General features: G+C 33.4%; 1 protein-coding gene across 1 annotated transcript in view; it reads right to left on the bottom strand.

The window, feature by feature from the left end:
• The window catches only part of LOC111045491 (protein MTSS 2), a 169,880-nt gene that overhangs the window by 97,146 nt on the left and 51,768 nt on the right, over positions 1-20,966 (bottom strand). Inside the window, exon 3 of the mRNA XM_039419995.1 lies at positions 1,183-1,256. Within this exon, the coding sequence (XP_039275929.1) occupies positions 1,183-1,256 (74 nt within the window). The remainder of the gene's footprint in view (positions 1-1,182; positions 1,257-20,966) is intronic.

The following is a 20,966-nucleotide window of genomic DNA, read 5'->3' as shown; positions in this document are numbered from 1 at the left end:
GTGGCAGCATCAGCAATTTTCTGAAAGGCATCCAGGTAGACGGCAATTGCATTTATTGTGGCTCTGGAACGAAATAGAGAAAATATTTTAGAAAAATTCATTATATTAATAATCCTTATCATGTTGGGGTGAAAACAACAAGACTTTAATAAGGTCCTCGTTTCAATGGCAGTGGAGAAGGATAGAACATCGTTGCCGATTCTCTTTCATCTAAAAACATACAATATACCCTACTCTTTCATCTGGAACAGTTTTCTAATTGATGAAAATTAATAGTGCGTAAATTTCCTAGTATCGTGCTGTATCTAACGCAGTATTCACTTGATAACAGCCTTGAATATTTATAATATGAATAGTTGAATGAATTGAAAGAATAAGACGTTGATGTTGTAAATAATAAATAAATAATAAAATAACACTGTATTGTTCAAAAGAAGAAGAGAAGATAGCATAACCTATCACTTTTATTCATTCATAACTCTTCATTGTATTATCATTCATCACCTAGGCTTAAAATACTTCTAGAAAGTCGCCTTTGTAAAATAATAAATAAATCATAAAATACCACTATATTTGTTCAAAAAATTAATTCACATTACAGAACCAGGTTTCATGGTAACACCTACCACATCTTCAGCTGAACTAATGTTGTTGTTTGTTATTGTTGAAGGAACAGGAAATTCAATTCTAGGTTATGTGTTGGAGTTGTACATCTACGTCTTATTCTTTCAATTATGTAGGAATACAACAATCGAATTGTTGAATGAATAGTTAGTTCTTGATATTTATATGAATAGTTTTTGAGAATCGTTAGAATCAAATCAAAATGCAGGGACAGACGCCTCAAGTCTTCACGATTCCATACATGATCCCACCCACTTCTGATTATAAAGTGATTTTGATTACAGTTATAAAAAATAATGGCAATGCACGAGGGAGGTGAAAGACTCCCCTCATAGAACAGATAAATCTGCTAAATTTTCTGATTTTCTCTCAGCTAATAATAATAGTTGAACTTTCGAGCTTTGCTTGACTTCTACCATAGAAAAATAAAATATATATAAACATTCCAACTTCTTATCCTTGGTTCCTCTGGAAGCAGAAGATACTTCAAATATAGTTTCTGAAAGGTTTTTCATGTACCTAGTATCATAAATAATACGGAAAAATGTAAAAAATTACCTCTTGTGTTGGTGGCAGCATCAGCAATTTTCTGAAAGGCATCCAGGTAGACGGCAATTGCATTTATTGTGGCTCTGGAACGAAATAGAAAAAATATTTTAGAAAAATTCATTATATTAAACATCCATATTATGTTAGGGTAAAAATAACAAGACTATAGTGAGGTCCTCGTTATAATGGCAGTCGAGAAGGATAAAACATCGCTGCCGATTCTCAGCCTTGCCAGCCACTACCTTCTATAGAAGATAGCTGAAACCGGTGTACCTGATTAGTTCATTCTTGTTAGAAATAATCAGTTATATTTTTTATTCGTCAAGAAAATATATGTTTGAATAATTAAATAATACATTTTCATGATTGTGATTGAATATTTTGCTAATTCATTAAAATTCTAAATTTTTAAAAATGAGTCTGGCAACGTTGGAGAGATAGGAAAGAGTACCGCTATTTGCTTTGTCCAATGATAAACAAAGATAGCAATACCAATGTTATTCAAATACTGGCATTATAATGTAGACCTCACTATAGTAAAATTACTACAGTAATAGTAAATAGTTGATTCTTGTACAGAGTATCAATAGTGAGAACAGTTTTTCTTGCACAGTATCCTATAGTGAGGTCCACGTTATAATTGCAGTGTTTGTTTACCAATGGTATTACTATCCTTGTCTATCATTCAACAAAGCGGATAGCGCTATCTCTTTCTCGCTTTGCTCTGTTGTCAAATCGTCTTTTAACAATGTAGAATCAATAATATTAATTAACAAAATATCTCATCTTAATTATGAAATTATTGAAAAAAATATCATTTCTTACTTAATGAAATATAATTGATTATTTTAAACGACAATGAACAGTTAATATTACATCAATAAACCTGTATCAGCTACCGTCTATAGAGGGATTGACAATACAGATGATCGGCAACGATGTTCTCCTATCTTTCTCCACTGCCATTATATAATATGAAAACACTATACAACTGTATAGATGAAAACATTCATCTATACAGCGATAAAATTATATAATTTTTTACCTCCTTCAATCAGGAACCTAGAGATTGAAAAATTTAAAAACAAATTGAAAGCAATTTTGTCAGAAAATTGTATTTATAAAATAGATGAATTTTTCGAAATAAATCTTGAAGTGGAATAGCCTCATTACTTGATTGTTACATTGAGATCAGAGAAAAATTTCTTGGTGTAGAATTATTAGTGCGATTGTGACTTATATTATTTAATAGTTCCATTTATTTTTTATGTGTCTACTTTTGCTACCATTTTGACGTTGTAATGCATTTGATGTTCTCTTTTGCTGCTACAATAAAACATTTATTTATTTATTTATAACGTGGACCTCACTATACACTACACTAACAATCGAAGAGGAATTTTTAATATTGGTGAGCCGTTTTCTTGAGGTCGACCTTTTCACACACTGAGAAATTCTCAAAATCACAATTTCTCAAGTGAAAATCTTGAAAGAATTTCATGGTGGAGGGGAGAGAAGAGCATTCACAAACCCTGACCATAAAACTCAATGTAGAAAAATTGCAATCAGTTTCATTTTATTGGAATTTGGAGAAACGACCGCCAACGAAACCAACTAAAAGCATCAAAAGTATCAGATTGAATCTGATATTGCTATTCAGAGATGGCCTTGCCAACAGAAGAGTTGCGCACGTGTATAACGTGATTTGGTTGTCATGACAATATCAGAATATTCCTGGCTGAGGTGGAAATTTAGCGCAGATATAGACGATGAATATGATATCGCTTTCAAGAGAAAATCGATACAACAACAGCTTTCACTCTTTAATGATGGGAGTATCATCAGTTTCAACATTTTCGATGAGAGAAGATAATAATATTTAAGCGCATATTTTCTGCTACCAGCCATTTTTGGGAAATTTCCCGGCGTGGACTTCATTTGAATAAAATTAGTATTTTCTAATTGTTTCCTGAAATTCATATCAAGGAGAAATTTGAGAAAACTGATCACAGTACATGAGAAAAATAAATTTGTCCCTTTATATAATTATATTAAAATGATTGTTATAATTGTTATAAGTCTTCAAGACTCAATTTTCGTATTACTTTTGTGAAAATGGGTTTCCACAAGATCTACGGTAATAAAACTTCCCACTGTAATACATATTTTGATCAAGTAGAACAGAGTATATTTGCTTCAATCTTCACTCGTAGAGCTCGAGCGAAATTGAATCTACATTTTGAAATTTCAATAAGATCTTAATTTTCAATAGTCAACATAGACAACACTACATTGTAACTTGTAATCTATACTACATCACAAAGGAAGGTATTGGCTGATACATTTATGGGATACATGCTTTAAGCATAATCACTTCTGAAGTACTGAACTGATTAACTTAACATTTTGATTTAAAATTCTTAATTTACCGAGGATGGTTATAGACCTATTTTAATTTTTATCGATTATAATGTTGATAATTGGAACAAATTTATTCAATTTTTGAAACAAAGTTTACGTAGGATCAATAGTTTCAAATAGTTTTTCAATTGTGAATTATTACAGTGTTATTGATAGTTTCAATATCAGCATGAAACTATAAAACTAAACTCAGTCTATTTGTGCTTTCCCTTGCGTAGCAAGACTCTCGTCTTCAAGATATACCTCTAGTAAACTTGATTACAAAGATAACTAAATAATCAAAATATTGAATACTTATAAAAGAACAAACTTTTCCAACCACTCAAGTTCTGAAACAAAAGACATACAAGAAGAAAGTCTCTCCACTTGGAATAAATATTGATTTCAGAACAGAGTCCATGGTCGGGCAGATTGTGGTATAACATGGAGGTTGGTTGGGTTGCTAAAGTGCTGAAAGAGCCATTCACTTGTCATTTGTCAGTCAAGAGCGGGCATAAATTAAGCGCGACTCCCTCACTTTTGCATTTAAATAGAGAGGTCTGTGCCGAAGCTAGAGGGCTACCGTATTACTATATTGCTATACTGTATAACGTGCAGCTATGCGGACACCCGAAACCCGACTAGAATAACAATTTCCCTTAGCTTGCCGGCAATCTCTGTAGTCAGCACTTCTTCTGACCGCACTCACATCACAATGACAATCGTCTGCAACCCCTCCTTTCTTTCCCAAATCCTTCTCCTGCTTGCATCTAATTATCGGCACTTCCTATGGTGGCGTTTCCTACGAACCCATAAAGCGAGGCATTTCCTAAGAACCAACATTCAATCATGGACTTTCCTACGAAGATCTGCTATAGTGAGGTTCACGTTATTTCATTGACAATCACAAATCATAATTATTACATATGATCGGGAGAAGACATCAGGCATAGCCCAAAACTGTTTTCTCCCAAATTTTTACAAATAAAAGTTTTACAAAAGAATCAGGTTAGATTTCACTTTTCACTTCAAAAAGTCCAATTTCCACTTCAAAACTAATGACTAAACTAAAAATTTTAAATTTTGATATTTAAAAACTAATAATAATATCGAGTGACCTGGCTGGCTCAGGTCTGGTGTCAGAGTTTTCAGGTCGCAACTGATCAATTTCAGGGCCTCTGACATGACCTAACGACTGCTTTTTAGGCAGCCGGGACCGACTAATTAAAAACAAAAATGTTTCACTCAAATCTCTACAAATTGGAGATTTTTGAGTAATTTTGTAAAATTTTGACACAGAAAAGAAACACAACTTCACTATTAGCACAGCTGATGATAATGGGGAAAGATATGAGAACAGCATTGCCGATTCTCTGCTTTGCCACTGCCTTCTATAGAGGAGAGGATAGCTGATACATCGCACTTCCTACGGTGACGTTTCCTACAAACCCATACAGCATGGCATTTTCTACGAACCATCTTTTAATCGTGGACTTTCCTACGAAGATCTGCTATAGTGAGGTCCACGTTATGACGACAATAGGGAATGATAGTAGAACAGCGTTGCTGATTCTCTGCCTTATCACTGTCTTCTATACAGGATAGCTGATATCGGTATATCTGATGAAATATCAACTGTACATTCTTGTTAAAAATTATCAATAATATTTTATTCGTCACAGTAATATATTTTTAATGACCAAATAATAATTTTCCATAATAATTGAGATGAAATATATTGTTAATTAGATTTATTCATTGTTGAAAAAAGGTGTGGCAACGTTGTGCCATCTGTAGAGGATATCTGATACCGTTATATTTGATGTATTATCAACTGTACATTCTTCTAGAAAATAATCAATTATATTTCATTCGACAAGAAAATATATTTTTCAATGACTAAATGAACCTTTTTCATAATCGAGATTGAATATTTTGTTAATTATTATATTTCTACATTGATAAAACGATCTGGAACCTTTGCGGAGCTAGAAAAGGATGGCGCTTCTGTTTTTCGAATGATGGGCAAGGATAGCAACACCAATAATTTTGAAAAATACTGCCACTATATCGTATACCTCACTGTACCCTTACTAAAATATTGTACCTCTAGTACCTTTGTACCTATCATTTCTGTACCTCAACTACAATGTCCATTGATAATCATGCACTCTGAATACATTAAAATTGATCAGTTTACAACAAATATGAAGTTCTGTTATTTTAAATATCTAGAAGCTATTCAAATATTAATATCTAAATAGTTTGAAGATAGTCTGTGCCTGAAACCAAGAATAAAAGTTAGCATAAGAAGATATTGTATAGTTCGTTTATGTTCCATATCTAATGTCGATTTTTTGTTAACTCTAGCCTATTACTGTCGAGTACTGTCTATTATTTCACTTTACTTTCTTACTAACTTTACTTAATCACTTACTTTCTCAACTTTATTAATCTTACTACTTTATTTAATTATTTTCAACTAGTTCTATTCAAGTACTTTTTCTAACGTTGGTAAACTGAATTTCGTTTTGAATATGAATTGTATTTGTTTTATTGCTATGTAATTGATTTCTTACTTAGGTACTTTAATTACTCACTTACTTTCTTAACTTTACTTATCTTACTACTTTCTTTACTTTCTTTTCAAGTAGTTTTATTCAAGTACTTTTTCTAACGTTAGTTGAGTAAATTTCGTTTTGAATATGAATTGTATTTGTCTTATTGCTATGTTAAGAGAGCATATTTGAGGTTTTACCTGTTGCTTCCATTGCAAAATTGTGAATAAATAAATTATTTCTGTTTTGTTGGGGTGAGAGTAAGAACGACACTGTGAGAGACTAGCAGCAGAGATAATCGAAATAATCCTTACTTTGAGCTGCCAATAAACCTTTACTATTTTACTAATATTTGCTCTTATTTTTATTGTATTGCTTCAATTATTATTATGTATTTCTAAGATGTTGTAATTTTATATTTCTGCCATTAAAACATTTTCATTTCATTTCATTTCCTTACTTTATGTACCAGCGTCACCAAAAAGAACTACTAGAATATTATCGGTTTTAGTTAACAGTGAAATTTGTAATACCATGCGATATCTTCTTATGCTATCTTTTCTCTAGGCTGAAACGTACGGTAGTGCAATTTGGCAAGTTGGGTGCCGCTGAACAGGATTAAATCGAAAATTAACTTAGGATTGTGAGTGGATTGAAACTCCGTTAGAATCGCACAGAAAATACAATTTCGGTTTGTTGCCTGCTGCGCCAGTTGTGTTGATTCACTGAGTTTACCGTTGCAAATAATTAGATTTCAGGTTGATTTCGCCTCTCGCACCAAACTCTATCTGCTTGATTGAAACTGCCTACGAGATGTATGTACTCAAATTCCCAATCCGACTTCTGAAACTACAATCCAAGGTAGATACTATACAAACTAAACAGAAAACACAGCTCCTCATGATGTAGGTCATATTATGATGAAAAACAATAATTTTATGACCCAATTGCTGCTACTCAATCAGAAATTTCTTGTATCCTGGTCAACAATAAAAATACTGCATCATCTCTTTCCACTATTGGTCCATTCATGAATGGAAACGTTTGTATTATATATAATTCATCCCCTCATCATCACCTAGGCTTAGAAGAATACTAAGCTTCACCATAGAGAAATAATAGCGTAAGTAGATATCCCATGGTATAGGGTGTTTATGTCGCAACTTTTACTGTTATCTCAAGCCGATAGTCCATGTAGTTCTTTCCTGTGAAGCTTTATGATGCTGGTAGTTTCTCATATTGTGCCGTTCATACACTCTTACCCGGTCAAAACAGTAAAAATCGACAATAATCGACAGTAATCGGCTTGAGATAACAGCAAAAGTTGCGACATAAACGCCCTATACCATAGGATATCTACTTACGCTATTGTTTCTCTATGGCTTTACTAAGCTAGGCTTAGTAGAAAGTTGACTTTATAATTAAATACAAGAAGGTATTCCCAATAATATAGAACATTTTAAATAATTTTGCTGTATTGAAGTTTCGTACTGCTAAAACCTTTCATCATATCTGTTAAAAATTAGTCTTGAATGAATTGTAATTGAACCTCATTAAAGTTCATTGTTAAGTTCATTATTGTGATTATTTCTATAAATTAATTAACACGTGCCCAAATAGGGAGAGCAATCAATACAAAAACTATTTGAGTTTGAAATGATGCACAAACATAGTAACACACTTGATATTAGAGAAATATAGTCTAAAAAGATAGATCAGATACATGATAATCTAATGGACCATCAAATCCACTTTAAATAAATAGAATGGAAAGATATAATATGGAAATTATTTGGAAAAGAGTTAGGCTAGTTATAATACACCAGTTGAATTTCATTAAAACAATAGAAAATGATCTCATAGCATAAAGCAATACATTAACAATTTTCCATATTTTTCAATTATCACTGTAACATGTTGTTAGCACAGTTCGCGATATGAATATCTATCCTATTATATTAAGCGAGCAATTTCTGTGTATGGTTATTTGGTTATCTGATTATGTATGTCCAACGGATCTCGAAAATGGCTCTAACAATTATCACGAAATTTGGAAGTAGGTTTATGATATAAAAATTAGATTGCACTAGGTCTCATCCCTGGGAAAACTCACTAAAGGACATGAAAAGGGTAATATTTATTCATCCTTGGAAAAACAGATGATAATTTCGTCGTCTGTTGATGATTGAAGTTAGTGAGCGAGTGCATGTGTGTGGGACTGAGATAGAATTATGACTCAGCTGTTGAACTTTTTTAATCATTCAATCAGGTACTTAGTGCCGGTTGCACAAAAGCCGGTTAAATTTTAATCCCGATTAATTCCAGTAGAACCAATCAGAGAAACGATCTTTTTGAAATGATCTTCTCTGATTTGGTCCACGTGAAATTAATCAGGATTAAAATTTAACCGGCTTTTGTGCATCCGGGCTTTTGTGAGAGAAATTTTTGCATTCCTCTGGGAATTGATATCAATTCACTGTGATTAGATAGAACATTTCTCTATGAACTATAAATTATATATTATAATTTCTTCTTTTGTAATAATTTTTTCATGCTTTTTTACTCCAGAGCGAATCTCGGTCCCCCGATATTAATATAATAAAGGAAAGAATTGGTTTATACAAGTACGGGATAGGAAATTCATCACGTCTGAACTACTGTACTGATTAACTTGAAATTTTTCGTGAAGATTCTTAGTATACCGAGAATGGTTACAGGCCTGTATTAAATTTTGATTTCAATAGTTCAAGTTTTTAATCAAACCCTAGCGGAGCACGGGTTACTACTAGTAACGAATAAATTACATTAAAATTATATCACTCAATCTCCAAGTTATAGTGGTCACAAGGAACAGAAAACACGTAATATAATATTAATCATGATATCAATGTCCACCTTCCACCACCATGAAAAACCCTTTGCTTGATGTTTCACATAAGTATGTCAATGAACTTGGATTAGAACGGAGGTACTAAATTTAAATACATTTCGAAATTGTTGTGATACGGTTTAATGTAGACATAAAATGAAGTAATTTCATACTTGATCGTTACATTACTGTAATATGCCTCTCGAATGAACAGACTTTGACATGAATTAGAGTGTAGAAAATATTCTATCCTCTACATTACTGTAATATGCCTCTCAAACTCTCAAATGAATAGACATTGACATGAGCCAAAGAGTATGGAATGTAAAATTATACTCTACATACTCTATGGAAATGATCTAGATACTGGAGCTCATGATACGGTGAGTAATAATATTTCCTCCACCAGGAAAAATTACAATGAGGTAAACAGGTCCGGAGTTATTCTACGACGAACTCAACATAACTGCTATGGATGCACAATAGAGCTCTATTGCATGCATTACTCTTTTTCTTTGTTAGTTTATCTGCTCTATCAGTTCTCATCATCACAAAAATCCCGTTGCACGTTGAGTTATGCATAATATACATGATTAAAAATTCCTGAACCGTTTAGAATGCTTCTTCCTTGGTTAGTGGAAAAAAACTCTGTAGTTGGAAGTACCGAATGGAAGGACACGGAGAAGCTGTCAATAAAATACGGTACCGTATGTAAATCTGACTGTATGTGACGATATAAAGTGCTTATATGAGGCTGCCAATAACAGTGTTTTATCGAATTATTGTCCTTTTTATAGAACCCAAATAGCATGTTTGCAAGCGTTTTGCCTCATAAAAGTGTGCTTCCTAGACAAGTATTCTGAGCACTTTCTAACTGATTACATTATTGATTTTCTGATCTCAAAGAAAATAATTGGAGATAGTTTTAACATGCTCTCTTTCTTTTTTTGTAATTATTATTGGGGTTTATAATCTTGAAATCACAATTAAGAAATGCCAACTACTACTTCGGCCTATTTTTATTGATAAATTGGAATTGGTATTTCATATTGGTTTCATATTTCATATTGGTATTCCATATTTTTATATTTTAGAAGGTTCATTATATTTCATAATTATTGCTCTGAATAACTCAATCAATTAATATCATTAATAGACCTGAGGTAAGACATGTGGTGGTGATGGAATATGCAGGAAAATTTGGCAATATATATAATTATATTATTATTGATCAACTCACCGCTATTATATAGTCCTCATAGAACCGGACGACACGATACGATACGACAACGACGTATATGCATTACCTCTCCTTCACATATGAAGTACGTTCAGATCTCAGCACATCATCGTACGGCACGACCCGACACATGCACGACAAACTGATGAGCTTTTTCTTCACCGCACTTCTGAGATGTGACGTCACACTCATTGCCAAATTAAGGAAGGGAATAGGATAAATGGTGAATAGAATTCGATATTTTATTTTATTTCGAATTACTTTAATTTTTAAATAATTTGGAAAATATTATCATCTGTAGAATATTTTTGTTTTGGGCCGATCAATCAGCTGTATGGAAGGAGCGCTCTCTGTTATCGGCAATGGGAGATAATGAACTCAGAGATTGGCGCCTACTTTACAAAATTCTTTAGATTTAGGTTGTTTCTATTTTTATTGGAAAATATGCCGTGACATTATGTAGAAATTAGTCACTGGGAGATCGAAAATTCTTCTATTACGAGAATAAAAAAAACTATTCATAGAATCTACCTAGTTTTCCCTTGATATTCTTTCAAACTTTTCCAAGTGGAGCATTCATGAGGGAATTTGGAACAAAACTGTAGAATACCCTGTACAATATTCTATATTATGACTCAAAAACAGAACAGGAGCGAACCGAATTTTTAAAAATAAAAAAACCGATGAAATTTGAAGTTGTGTAACTTTGAAAAGGGAGCATCGTAAAAATGTGCGTTATTTAGAATCTGGATGTCATCCAAGCTCGACAGAATTGACTCTTCAGTGTCAGCACCGAGCACTACCATCTTGGATTAAACCTAACAAAAATAATATTATTCTCTATGTTCTTTTTTCCAAATTATTTTTTTATTATCATTAAAGAGACGGTACAGTGTATACAAGAAGATCTATTAAAAGACTTCTATTCTATTTATTCAATAGAGAAATAGTACAATATGAATAACCATATAAAATTATTGAATTTTGTTCAATAATTATTTCATTCTACTGCACTTATTATGTAACCAGTAAAATTATTTTTTTGACGGTCCTGAACTGGAGAAGACTATAGTGAAGGTCCACGATATAATGGCAGTATTTGTTTAACATTGATGTTAAAGAGAAATATTCCACTTCAACTCCTGGAGAAATGGATCATTCAATCTAGTGACAATTAGGGATGGGTATCGAAAGACAAAACATCGATGTTTTTTTCACCTTAACATCGATAAGTGAAAAAATCGAACAGTAAACATGGATGTTTTTAAACATCAATGTTTTAAACATCGACGTATCGCCGTACATTTACGGATGATACTACGAAGTCTATTATACAGAGTATTTCAGAAGTAGTGTCGAACATTCTAGGGTATTGTTCCTGGATGATAGGAGACGAAATGTCGTATTTGAAGTGTCCAAAACTCAGCGGTTATCCTTATAGCTACCATTTTCTTTTTTCACTTAGGAATTTTTATCTCAAAATTAAATAATTTTGAATAAATAAATACTCAAAAGCATCAGAAACGATGAATGAATAGATTTTTATTAGTATTAATAACGTGAAAATGATACAATGTACAGTATATATATATATATAATATATATATATATGATACTTTACACTTATTCTTGATAAAAATGATAAAACGGGGCGAAATCAATTTGATTGAACCCACAACACTTCTGTTAATAAGCTCACAGAGTATTAGTTTATTACTTTGTATAGATATAACTCAATTATTTTGGAAGTTGATTGATTCATTGGTATATTTTTTCATAATCTCGAAATACTTAATAGTACAAAAAAACTTCTAAAGTGACTACAATTTTATCTGGAGCTATTGTTCCAATATTCTAACAGTTACTAACTGGAATTACAACAATTTTGGACTTGTGGTATTCAAGTAACAGTCTTTCGAATAATTGAAATCAGGTTGTGACTAGAAAGATACATCAACTCTATTATAGGTAGTTTACAAGATTTGTCATCTTCATAGTTAAGTCAGAAACCTCTCGGGATATCCTTGAAGATTCTGTCTGGAATTTCATCCTAAGCTAATTTTAGCAATCATTGTTACTCATATCGTATTCATTCAATACCTGATAGTTTTATTTAGGTAATGGAAATGATAAAAGTTTTTTTATATGGATATCTACACACCTTACAATACGAGGACCTCTATTCCAGAGCTAGATTAATTGGTGTTAAACGTATGTTGAGGAAAGCACTTGTAATAAGAAAAAAACTGTTTCTTCCTAAGAAACAAAGAATCCGACTTCTTATTTAATTCTAAATAAGTATCTAACCTTGTCAAGAGCTACAGAAGTTATGTAAATCTACGAGAGTATCCAACAGTCTCACATAAAAATACAGAGAGCCTAAATGAAAAATTCATTTTAGTTGGGAAAAACATCGGATGACCGATGTTTAGGTAAAACCATCGATAAGTGAAAAACATCGAACAGTAAACATCGATGTTTGATGTTGAAACATCGATGTATCGATACCCATCCCTAGTGACAATCTAGTGAGAGTTCCACGTTATAATGACAGTATTTGATTAAGATTGGTGCTGCTATCCTTGTCTATCATTCGCCAAACAGATAGCGCTATCCCTTTCTAGCTCTACAAAGTAGCTAGATCGTTTTTTTAACAAAGTAGAAATATAATAAATTAGTAAAATATTTCATCTCAATGATGAAAATTTCTTATTTAATAATTGAAAAAAATATTTCTTGATGAATGAAATGTTTTTGATTATTTTAAACAAGAATGAACAGTAAATATTAAAATCAGATATACCGGTATCAGCTATCCTCTATAGAAGCATAGAGAAAATAATACTGAGTGCCGTTTGCACACTTTCAGTTCAAACTAAATTTCATTTCAAACTGGATTAAATCCATACAAAGTCTCGTTCGCAATAATGTTGTTTATTTTTAGTTTATGCCACCAGCTGATTGAATTCAGTTTAAGCTTTGACTGTGCAAACGGCCCTAAGAGTAATATTAAGGACCGGTTTCTGAGCTCGGGATTCAGCTAAGTTCTAGAATTTAAACAGCTGGAGTCAGAAAATTGGCTTTCCGAAACGGGGTGCAGTCGCAGTCCGCTTTTAAATTAAATTTCAAAAAACTAGAAAATTGAACACAAAATAAAATAAAGAGAAAATAGTTGTAACATATTAAATCCGGGTAGATAAAAAGCCCTAACAGAAACAGTAATAGGTCGGAAATAAAGTAACTGGCTAATATCGCCAAATAGATAATAACTAAGATTAGATAGCATCAGCTTGTTCTGGCTAAATGGTACAAGAACCTAAAAAGGATTTGAAGGAAGTTTATTGCTCATAAATAGATTGTTATATAAAATATTAGAAGATTGAGGTTATGTACATGTATTCACGGATCGGTGACCTAGAGATCGATCAAACCGAAGAACGTAGAATCTGACCAAAACCCCTTGGCAGAGCTTTATTGCAATCGGATGGTGTGCAATGTGAAAAAACACCCGTCCACGTGGCTAATTATTAGGTAGCATGGAATTAATATTAATGTATAGAATATTAACTAGCATGCAAAGAGCATAAATAAAAAACCAAATAAAAATAATTTAATGTATTCAGGAAATAAGAGTTACCAGGCGCATGAATACCGAATAAAATTTGCATGCACCAATAGTAAAACGGCAGTTAATAGGCGGCAACTGTAGGCCAATTCAAAAATATTTATATATATTTATATAAATGTACTAGATTTTGTGTAAAAATTTGTGTAATCTATGTTATCGATATGGCTCGAATGCAAAGAAATTATTAATCATATAATCTAAGCAATATTTTGGCATTTTTTGTAAGATCTATTTGAACCTAAATGGCGGAGGACTAAGATATTTAAATTTTATGCTAATTTGAAAGTCGGAAAGAGGATCTGTAAAACTTGAGAAGGAAGAACCAGCACACTCGCCAGCCAGATGCCACCATAGAGGACCCCAATATTTTAGAGCGAAGTACCTTATTAATAATTTTGTAAAAGTTAAAGTTAAAGTAAATTATTAATTTCTAAAAGACTTCGTGATGCTATTGTGACAGAAGTCATTTTTCATTTTTATTAAATTTATAACCCCTTGGAGGAGACGATTCGGCTACCATATTCCCGGACCACATGGAGTTGGATCGACATCGGCGCTTACAAGAAGATTTTCGACACGTGAGTGATTAAATTTGAATTTAGTGATGGGCGCCCTAGTGCTTCGAATTAATCTGATGATCAAAGCTAGCTCGCCGAAAGGGTTTTATTATAAATTGAGAAATTAATAAGAGTAATACTTGCGCAAGTAAAATTAGTATTAAAGGTATTTATTGAAAAAAAATATAGATCAATATTTTAGAAATTTCTATTTAATCAAAGAAGTACGAAATCTAGGCTATAAAACATATGCATATAATATTTTTTTTTGCAATACAATTTGCGATAATTTATCATAGTTCTAATTCACTAGATGAATGGCTCTACCTATTCCGTCAGGTGCCGAATCTTGCACCCTGAGATGAAAATATATATTCGATACAATAAATCTACTAAATACTAGAGATTTTAATATATATATATATATTTGGATTATTAGTGGCTAATTTATCAAGCTGATCTTAGAGCACATATTTTTGATTGAATTATCCAAGTCGACAAGTATTGGCAAGTGCATGTCGCAACTACATGCAACAGAATGCTATGATTTTAAGATAAGGCACATGGTAATGATTCGTGCCATAAATCTAGAATATAAAGTTTAGCCTGTGATATTTTTATTGATTTCATATTGTTCTATTTTTATATTATATTTTTATCGCTCTATATATATTTTTTGCCTCGATTGATCTTTGCATTATTTATGTAATATATGTATGAAACTTCCATGGTGTGCAATTTATTTTTATTCCTCAACTCTATAGTATAAGTATCATTTATATATATATTTATTATTTATTGAATTACAAGAGTTATTGGAGAAGCCCATATCTAGGCCTAACAAGATTTTTTAAGACTGAATACTATCAGAAAACCACGCCCTAATTATATTAAATCTCATGCTTTACCGACTGATGCCAAGCAGGAGGCTAATCGTTATTTTTATATAAAGAATAACGTGACATAGTGTAAAGTTTTAGCTATTTTGAATTATATAGTAATGTTTAATTCTTCAAGGAAAAACGTTTCCAATTTAAAAATGAGAAAAAAAATTATCATAAAAACTGCGACTAAGCCCCGTTTCGGAAATCCATTTTTCTGACTTCAGCTGTTCAACGTCTAGAATTCACCTAAATCCCGAGCTCGGAAACCGGACCTTAGGCCCGCCACAAAGTAGACCCACGCTAATCCACGAAAAGCAACCCACGCCGTGGGATGTTTTGTACACTATTGCTCCAGACATCTGTGTAATGATAATAATACTTGCAATTAATAATCCACTTGTCAGCTGATTGATTATGAATAATTAATTCTATAGCAATGGTTTACAAACATCCCACGGCGTGGGTTGCTTTTCGTGGATTAGTGTGGGTCTACTTTGCGGCGGGCCTAAATCCATACCAAATCTCGTTCGTGATAATGTTGTTCATTTTTAAGCCACCAGCTTATTCAATTCAGTTTGAATATGCAAACGGCCCAAAGTGTAATAATCTCTGGATAGAAGCATAGAAAAACAATAGCGTTATCTTATGCTAAAAACTTATGCTATCGTTTCTCTATGATAGAAGGCAGTGGCAGTAGAGAAGGCAAGGCATAGATACTCATCAACCCTGTTCTCCTAATATCTCTCCACTGCCATTATAACGTGGACCTCACTGTTGTTGACAAGTCTTAAACTGGACCAGACAAGTGTGACGTCACACACGTAGCCTCAGACAAGAGGGCATGCAGTAACGTGGTCTGGTGTCTGCATTGAGACTCAAGTGCAGTGCAGATGCAAGTTGAGTGAAACCAGTTCGGTCAACTGGTTGGAACCCGTTACTGAACACAAACACAAAGAAGGAGCACAGTGCGAGTGCACCGATCAAGGGCAAGTTGCAAGTTCCCAGTCACCTGGTGCAGCTACTGCATGTGTATGCATCTAACATGCACTTTTCTTCAGGGAGCTACAAGAGATTAACTAGCACCTGCAGACAACTTAGGATTGGAAAATCATTCCTACAAATACATGGTAGTGTCTGAGAGTATTTTGTTACTGTAATGTCTAAAGCTGCGTTTTCGTTTGTGCGTAAATGCCGTCGTCCACCACACCGGGCGAGGATCTCAGATTGGGAAGACTTCAATTTGTCTAAATGGCTTAAAATATTAAGTTCAATTATGCTTTAATGAGGGAGGTTGAGTTTATACTTTCAAATGGCAATATGTTTATAGTATTAAAAATGTTTTGACTCTTGAATAATAAACACAAATAATGAAAAGTTATTTGATCAGCGGTTTTAGCACACTTGAAATTTGGACAATATGAATGTCCACAATGCTTGCCGTCGTCGACTGCGGAAATTTACGCATAATCGAAAATGCACCTTTAATTGATCTATTTAATTTTTATTTTTACTTTTACTTCTATTGCCAACATATTATTTCATTTTCTTTTTTGCATTTTTTGTGATTATTGTTTGTGCTTTCTTTGCGAGAATAAAGTTATTATTATTATTATCTATCTTTACAGATCTATAAATTGGTTAGGACTACTTAAACCACTTGAAAATCATAAAACTACACTAGAATACATTATTCATTCTATTTTTATTTATTACATTCCACAATCACAATATCAAATTAATGATTGGGTGAGAATCAATAGGATAAACCCAAAACTGTTTCTCTCCCTAATTCTGATTCAAAAATAGTCCAAATGAGGTTATGAAAACACGTTTATAAAAATCACAAAAATTCACAATGTAAGTAATTACAATGAAATCTTCTTCTAGTGTGGTAAACCTTTTAATCCAAGCACAAATATGCTGACCATAAATAGTAACTTATGCGGAAGGAGGAATTGCATTATTCAAGTGTTTGGGCAAAAAACTTACTTATTGGAAGTTTATATTATAAGATAATGGTTCAGAATCGACAATCTATGTAATGCAGATGTTTCCAATTCGTTTTGTAATAAAAAAGGTGTACGAAGTTGTTGATCATCATAGCGGCAAAGAATGAGTTCAATAAAATCATAAGTAATTAAACGGCCAAGAAAATAAATAATATAAACTGGCAGTAGAAAGAAGACACTGACCACTATAGTCCACTACCTCTCACCAATCTCTCTCTGTCTCCACTTGGACTCGATCTTCCACTACTGGATTCCTTCTCGCTTACCTCCACTTGGACCCGATTCTTCCACTACTGGATACCTACTCGCTCTATCTCCACTTGGACCAGATCTCCCACTACCAGTTCTTCCTCAATCTTCATCTTATCCACCATTAGGATTATTCATCACCGGAACTCCACACATCTACATCTTATTGTGTTTAGTGAATTTTTTTTTTGAACTAGTGCTTTAAATAGTGAAGGGAGCCGAACTGTCAAGGCATGCTGAATGCACTCGAATCAAGAGACTTTTTCATTTAGGTTAAGTTTTATCAGTTTCATCCCCATTTTCCCCGTCATGTGTCGTTCTGAGGTCGGTTCACGATTGGTCTGCTGCTTCCATGATGCCTCTCACTGACACGTCAGCTCGCTCGCCCTCAAGTAGGTATGATTATTTCAATAATAGTAATAATGACGCAGGTATGTTTCTAGCAAATAAGCTCCACTCTTTCAAAAAACTTTTCAAGGCTGCTCACCTTAACGTACAATCCCTCAGTTGCCATATTGATGAACTCAGAGCAATCTTCCGTTTTCAGGACTTCAATATAATCGGAATTTCCGAATCATTTTTGAAGCCTAGTATTTCATCAAATTTTGTTGCATTGCCTGGATATAATCTTTTGCGGAATGATAGATTAAATAAAGCTTGTGGGGGTGTAGCAATTTATGTGAAAGAAGGTATCAAAACAAAAGTTTTAATCACATCTAAACAAGAGTATTGTTCCAGACCAGAGTTTATGCTACTTGAATTATCCTTATCTAGTACTGATAAATTACTCGTTGGTATCTGTTATCGCCCACCAAAAATAGGTCATTTCACAGATTTCGAAAATGCCTTGCTTTCTCTTATGCCTTGTTATAACCGTATACTAGTTATGGGGGATATGAACACCGACTTGAACATGACAAATCGTAACTTTGACTACTTTCAACTGACTACAATTTTCCAATGCCTAAACATGACTATTTTACCTCTCGATCCAACTCATCATACTAATGAATCAGACACACTCATTGACCTTCTCATTGTTAGTGTTCCCAATGAGGTTGTTCAAGCAGGCCAAATCTCAGTCCCAGCTATTTCTAGACATGATTTGATCTACTGTGTACTTTCCCATAAGATACCCAAGCCAGAACAGAAAATTATCACTTATAGAGACTTCAAAAACTTTGATGAAGCCGCCTTCCTGACTGATGTGGCTCAGACTCCATGGCATCAAATTGAAGCATTACCCTCAGTTGATGACATGGTCAAGACTTTCGAGAATTGGACTTTGACTTTGTATGACAAACATGCACCTTATGTGACAAGGAGGATTAATAGAAAACGACGAGTACCGTGGATGACTGAAGACATACTTAAGATGATGGACGTAGAGACAAAGCACATAGAAAATTTAAAAAGACATTTGACTTGGACAGTTTGATAGAGTATAGGAGCCTTAGAATAGGGTTAAACAGGAATTACGGAACTCAAGATTAGGTACTTGAATTCGTTTATGACAAACAATAGACAAGACTCTAAATCACTTTGGCAGGGAATAAAAGAATTCGGGCTTGGCAAACAGAAATCGAATCCACAAATTGACTTACCATTGAACAATATAAATGACCATTTCGTTTCACACTCTAACCAACGCGACGAAGTTGTCATTGCTAATCACATCGATGATCTTGAAGAGCAGGTTACAAACTTAGATTTACCAATCACTGATCAATTTCATTTCCATCCAATCTCAGAAGAAGACACTTTCAGAGCAATTCAACGTATTCATAGTAATGCCACGGGTGTAGACAAAATTCCTATTGAATTTATCAAGAAGATGTTATTTGCTGTTTTACCAACCATTACATACATTTTCAACAAGTCACTTGAAGAAGGCATTTTCCCTGAAAACTGGAAGTTTGCTCTGGTTCGCCCTCTAAATAAAGTTCCATCACCCAATAAAGTTGAGGATTTTAGACCAATCAGTATTTTACCTGCATTGTCCAAAGTGCTAGAAAGACTCATTCATGCTCAAGTTGTAAAATTTCTAGACAACAATAGTAAGCTTCATAACTTTCAATCAGGCTTTAGAAAATTCCATTCAACTGAGACAGCTCTGCTTCGTGTCACTGATGATATAAGGTTAGCTATGGACCAAAGGAAATGCACCATCCTCACCCTATTTGATTTTTCTAAAGCATTCGATACTGTTGATCATACAGTCCTTCTGTATAAGTTGGCTATTCTTGGTTTCAGTCACAACTCGTTAGTTTGGTTTAAATCCTATCTATTAGGTAGGAAACAATGTGTATCTGTCGGTGACAAAAAATCAACTTGGAAAAACGTTATGCATGGAGTACCACAAGGTTCAATTTTAGGCCCTCTCCTCTTCACTTTGTATGCTAATGACCTTTCTTCCATTATCAAATTCTCCAGTTTCCATACTTATGCAGACGACCTTCAAATCTATTTAAGCTGTCCCATAACAAAAATTAATGAAACAGTTGGAATAATGAATCAGGATATCAATTCGATAGTGGAATGGACAAAGAAAAATGGCCTCAAGCTTAATCCCATCAAAACACAACCCATTATAATTGGATATTCTCGTCTTATAAACAATATTGACCTTGAATCGATTCACAAAATTAGTGTAGACGGTAATGACATCCTTACTGTAGCTCAGTTAAAATTTAGGCATTATTATGAATAATACTCTTGACTGGTCAGAACAAGTGAACAAAACTTGTAAAAAGGTATTCTCAGCCATGCATGCATTGAAGAAAATGCACGATATCCTCCCTAGAAACATTAAATTATTATTGGTTCAATCTCTCATCTTCCCACATTTAATGTATTGTAATTCTGTTCTTAACGATATGCAAGTCACTCTGAATGATAAACTACAGCGTTGCCAAAATTATTGTCTACGTTTCGTCTACTCTCTCCAACGCCATGATCATATCACCCCAGCCCACATTGCTAGTTCAACATTAAAGCTTCCCGATCAGAGGCTTTTTCGAATAGTCAAGCTTGTTAGAGATATCTTGATATACGGTAATCCGAACTATTTTAAAGATGATTTCAAATTTGTCTCTGAAGGTAGGAGGATAGATGCTTCACATACTAGAACCGGAGAAAGTACTTAAGGATACCCAATCATCGAACTACTATTTTCACAAAATCCTTCTTAGTCAGTGCCTGTCGTGCATGGAATGCACTTCCTGTTTCTATCAGGTCCATCGAGAGCCGAGCGAGCTTCATCCTAACTTTAAAAAAACATCTTTTGGAACAAATGACTGAAACTGTCCGGCCCTAGAACGATCACATGACATCCATCCCCCACCCATCCCACAAATACAAACCTCTAAACCATGTTATAGAACGAATTGTATATATATA

The sequence above is a fragment of the Nilaparvata lugens genome, chromosome 2, assembly GCF_014356525.2.
Source record: "Nilaparvata lugens isolate BPH chromosome 2, ASM1435652v1, whole genome shotgun sequence".
Classification (NCBI taxonomy): domain Eukaryota; kingdom Metazoa; phylum Arthropoda; class Insecta; order Hemiptera; family Delphacidae; genus Nilaparvata; species Nilaparvata lugens.
This window is presented reverse-complemented; position numbering and strand designations above follow the sequence as displayed.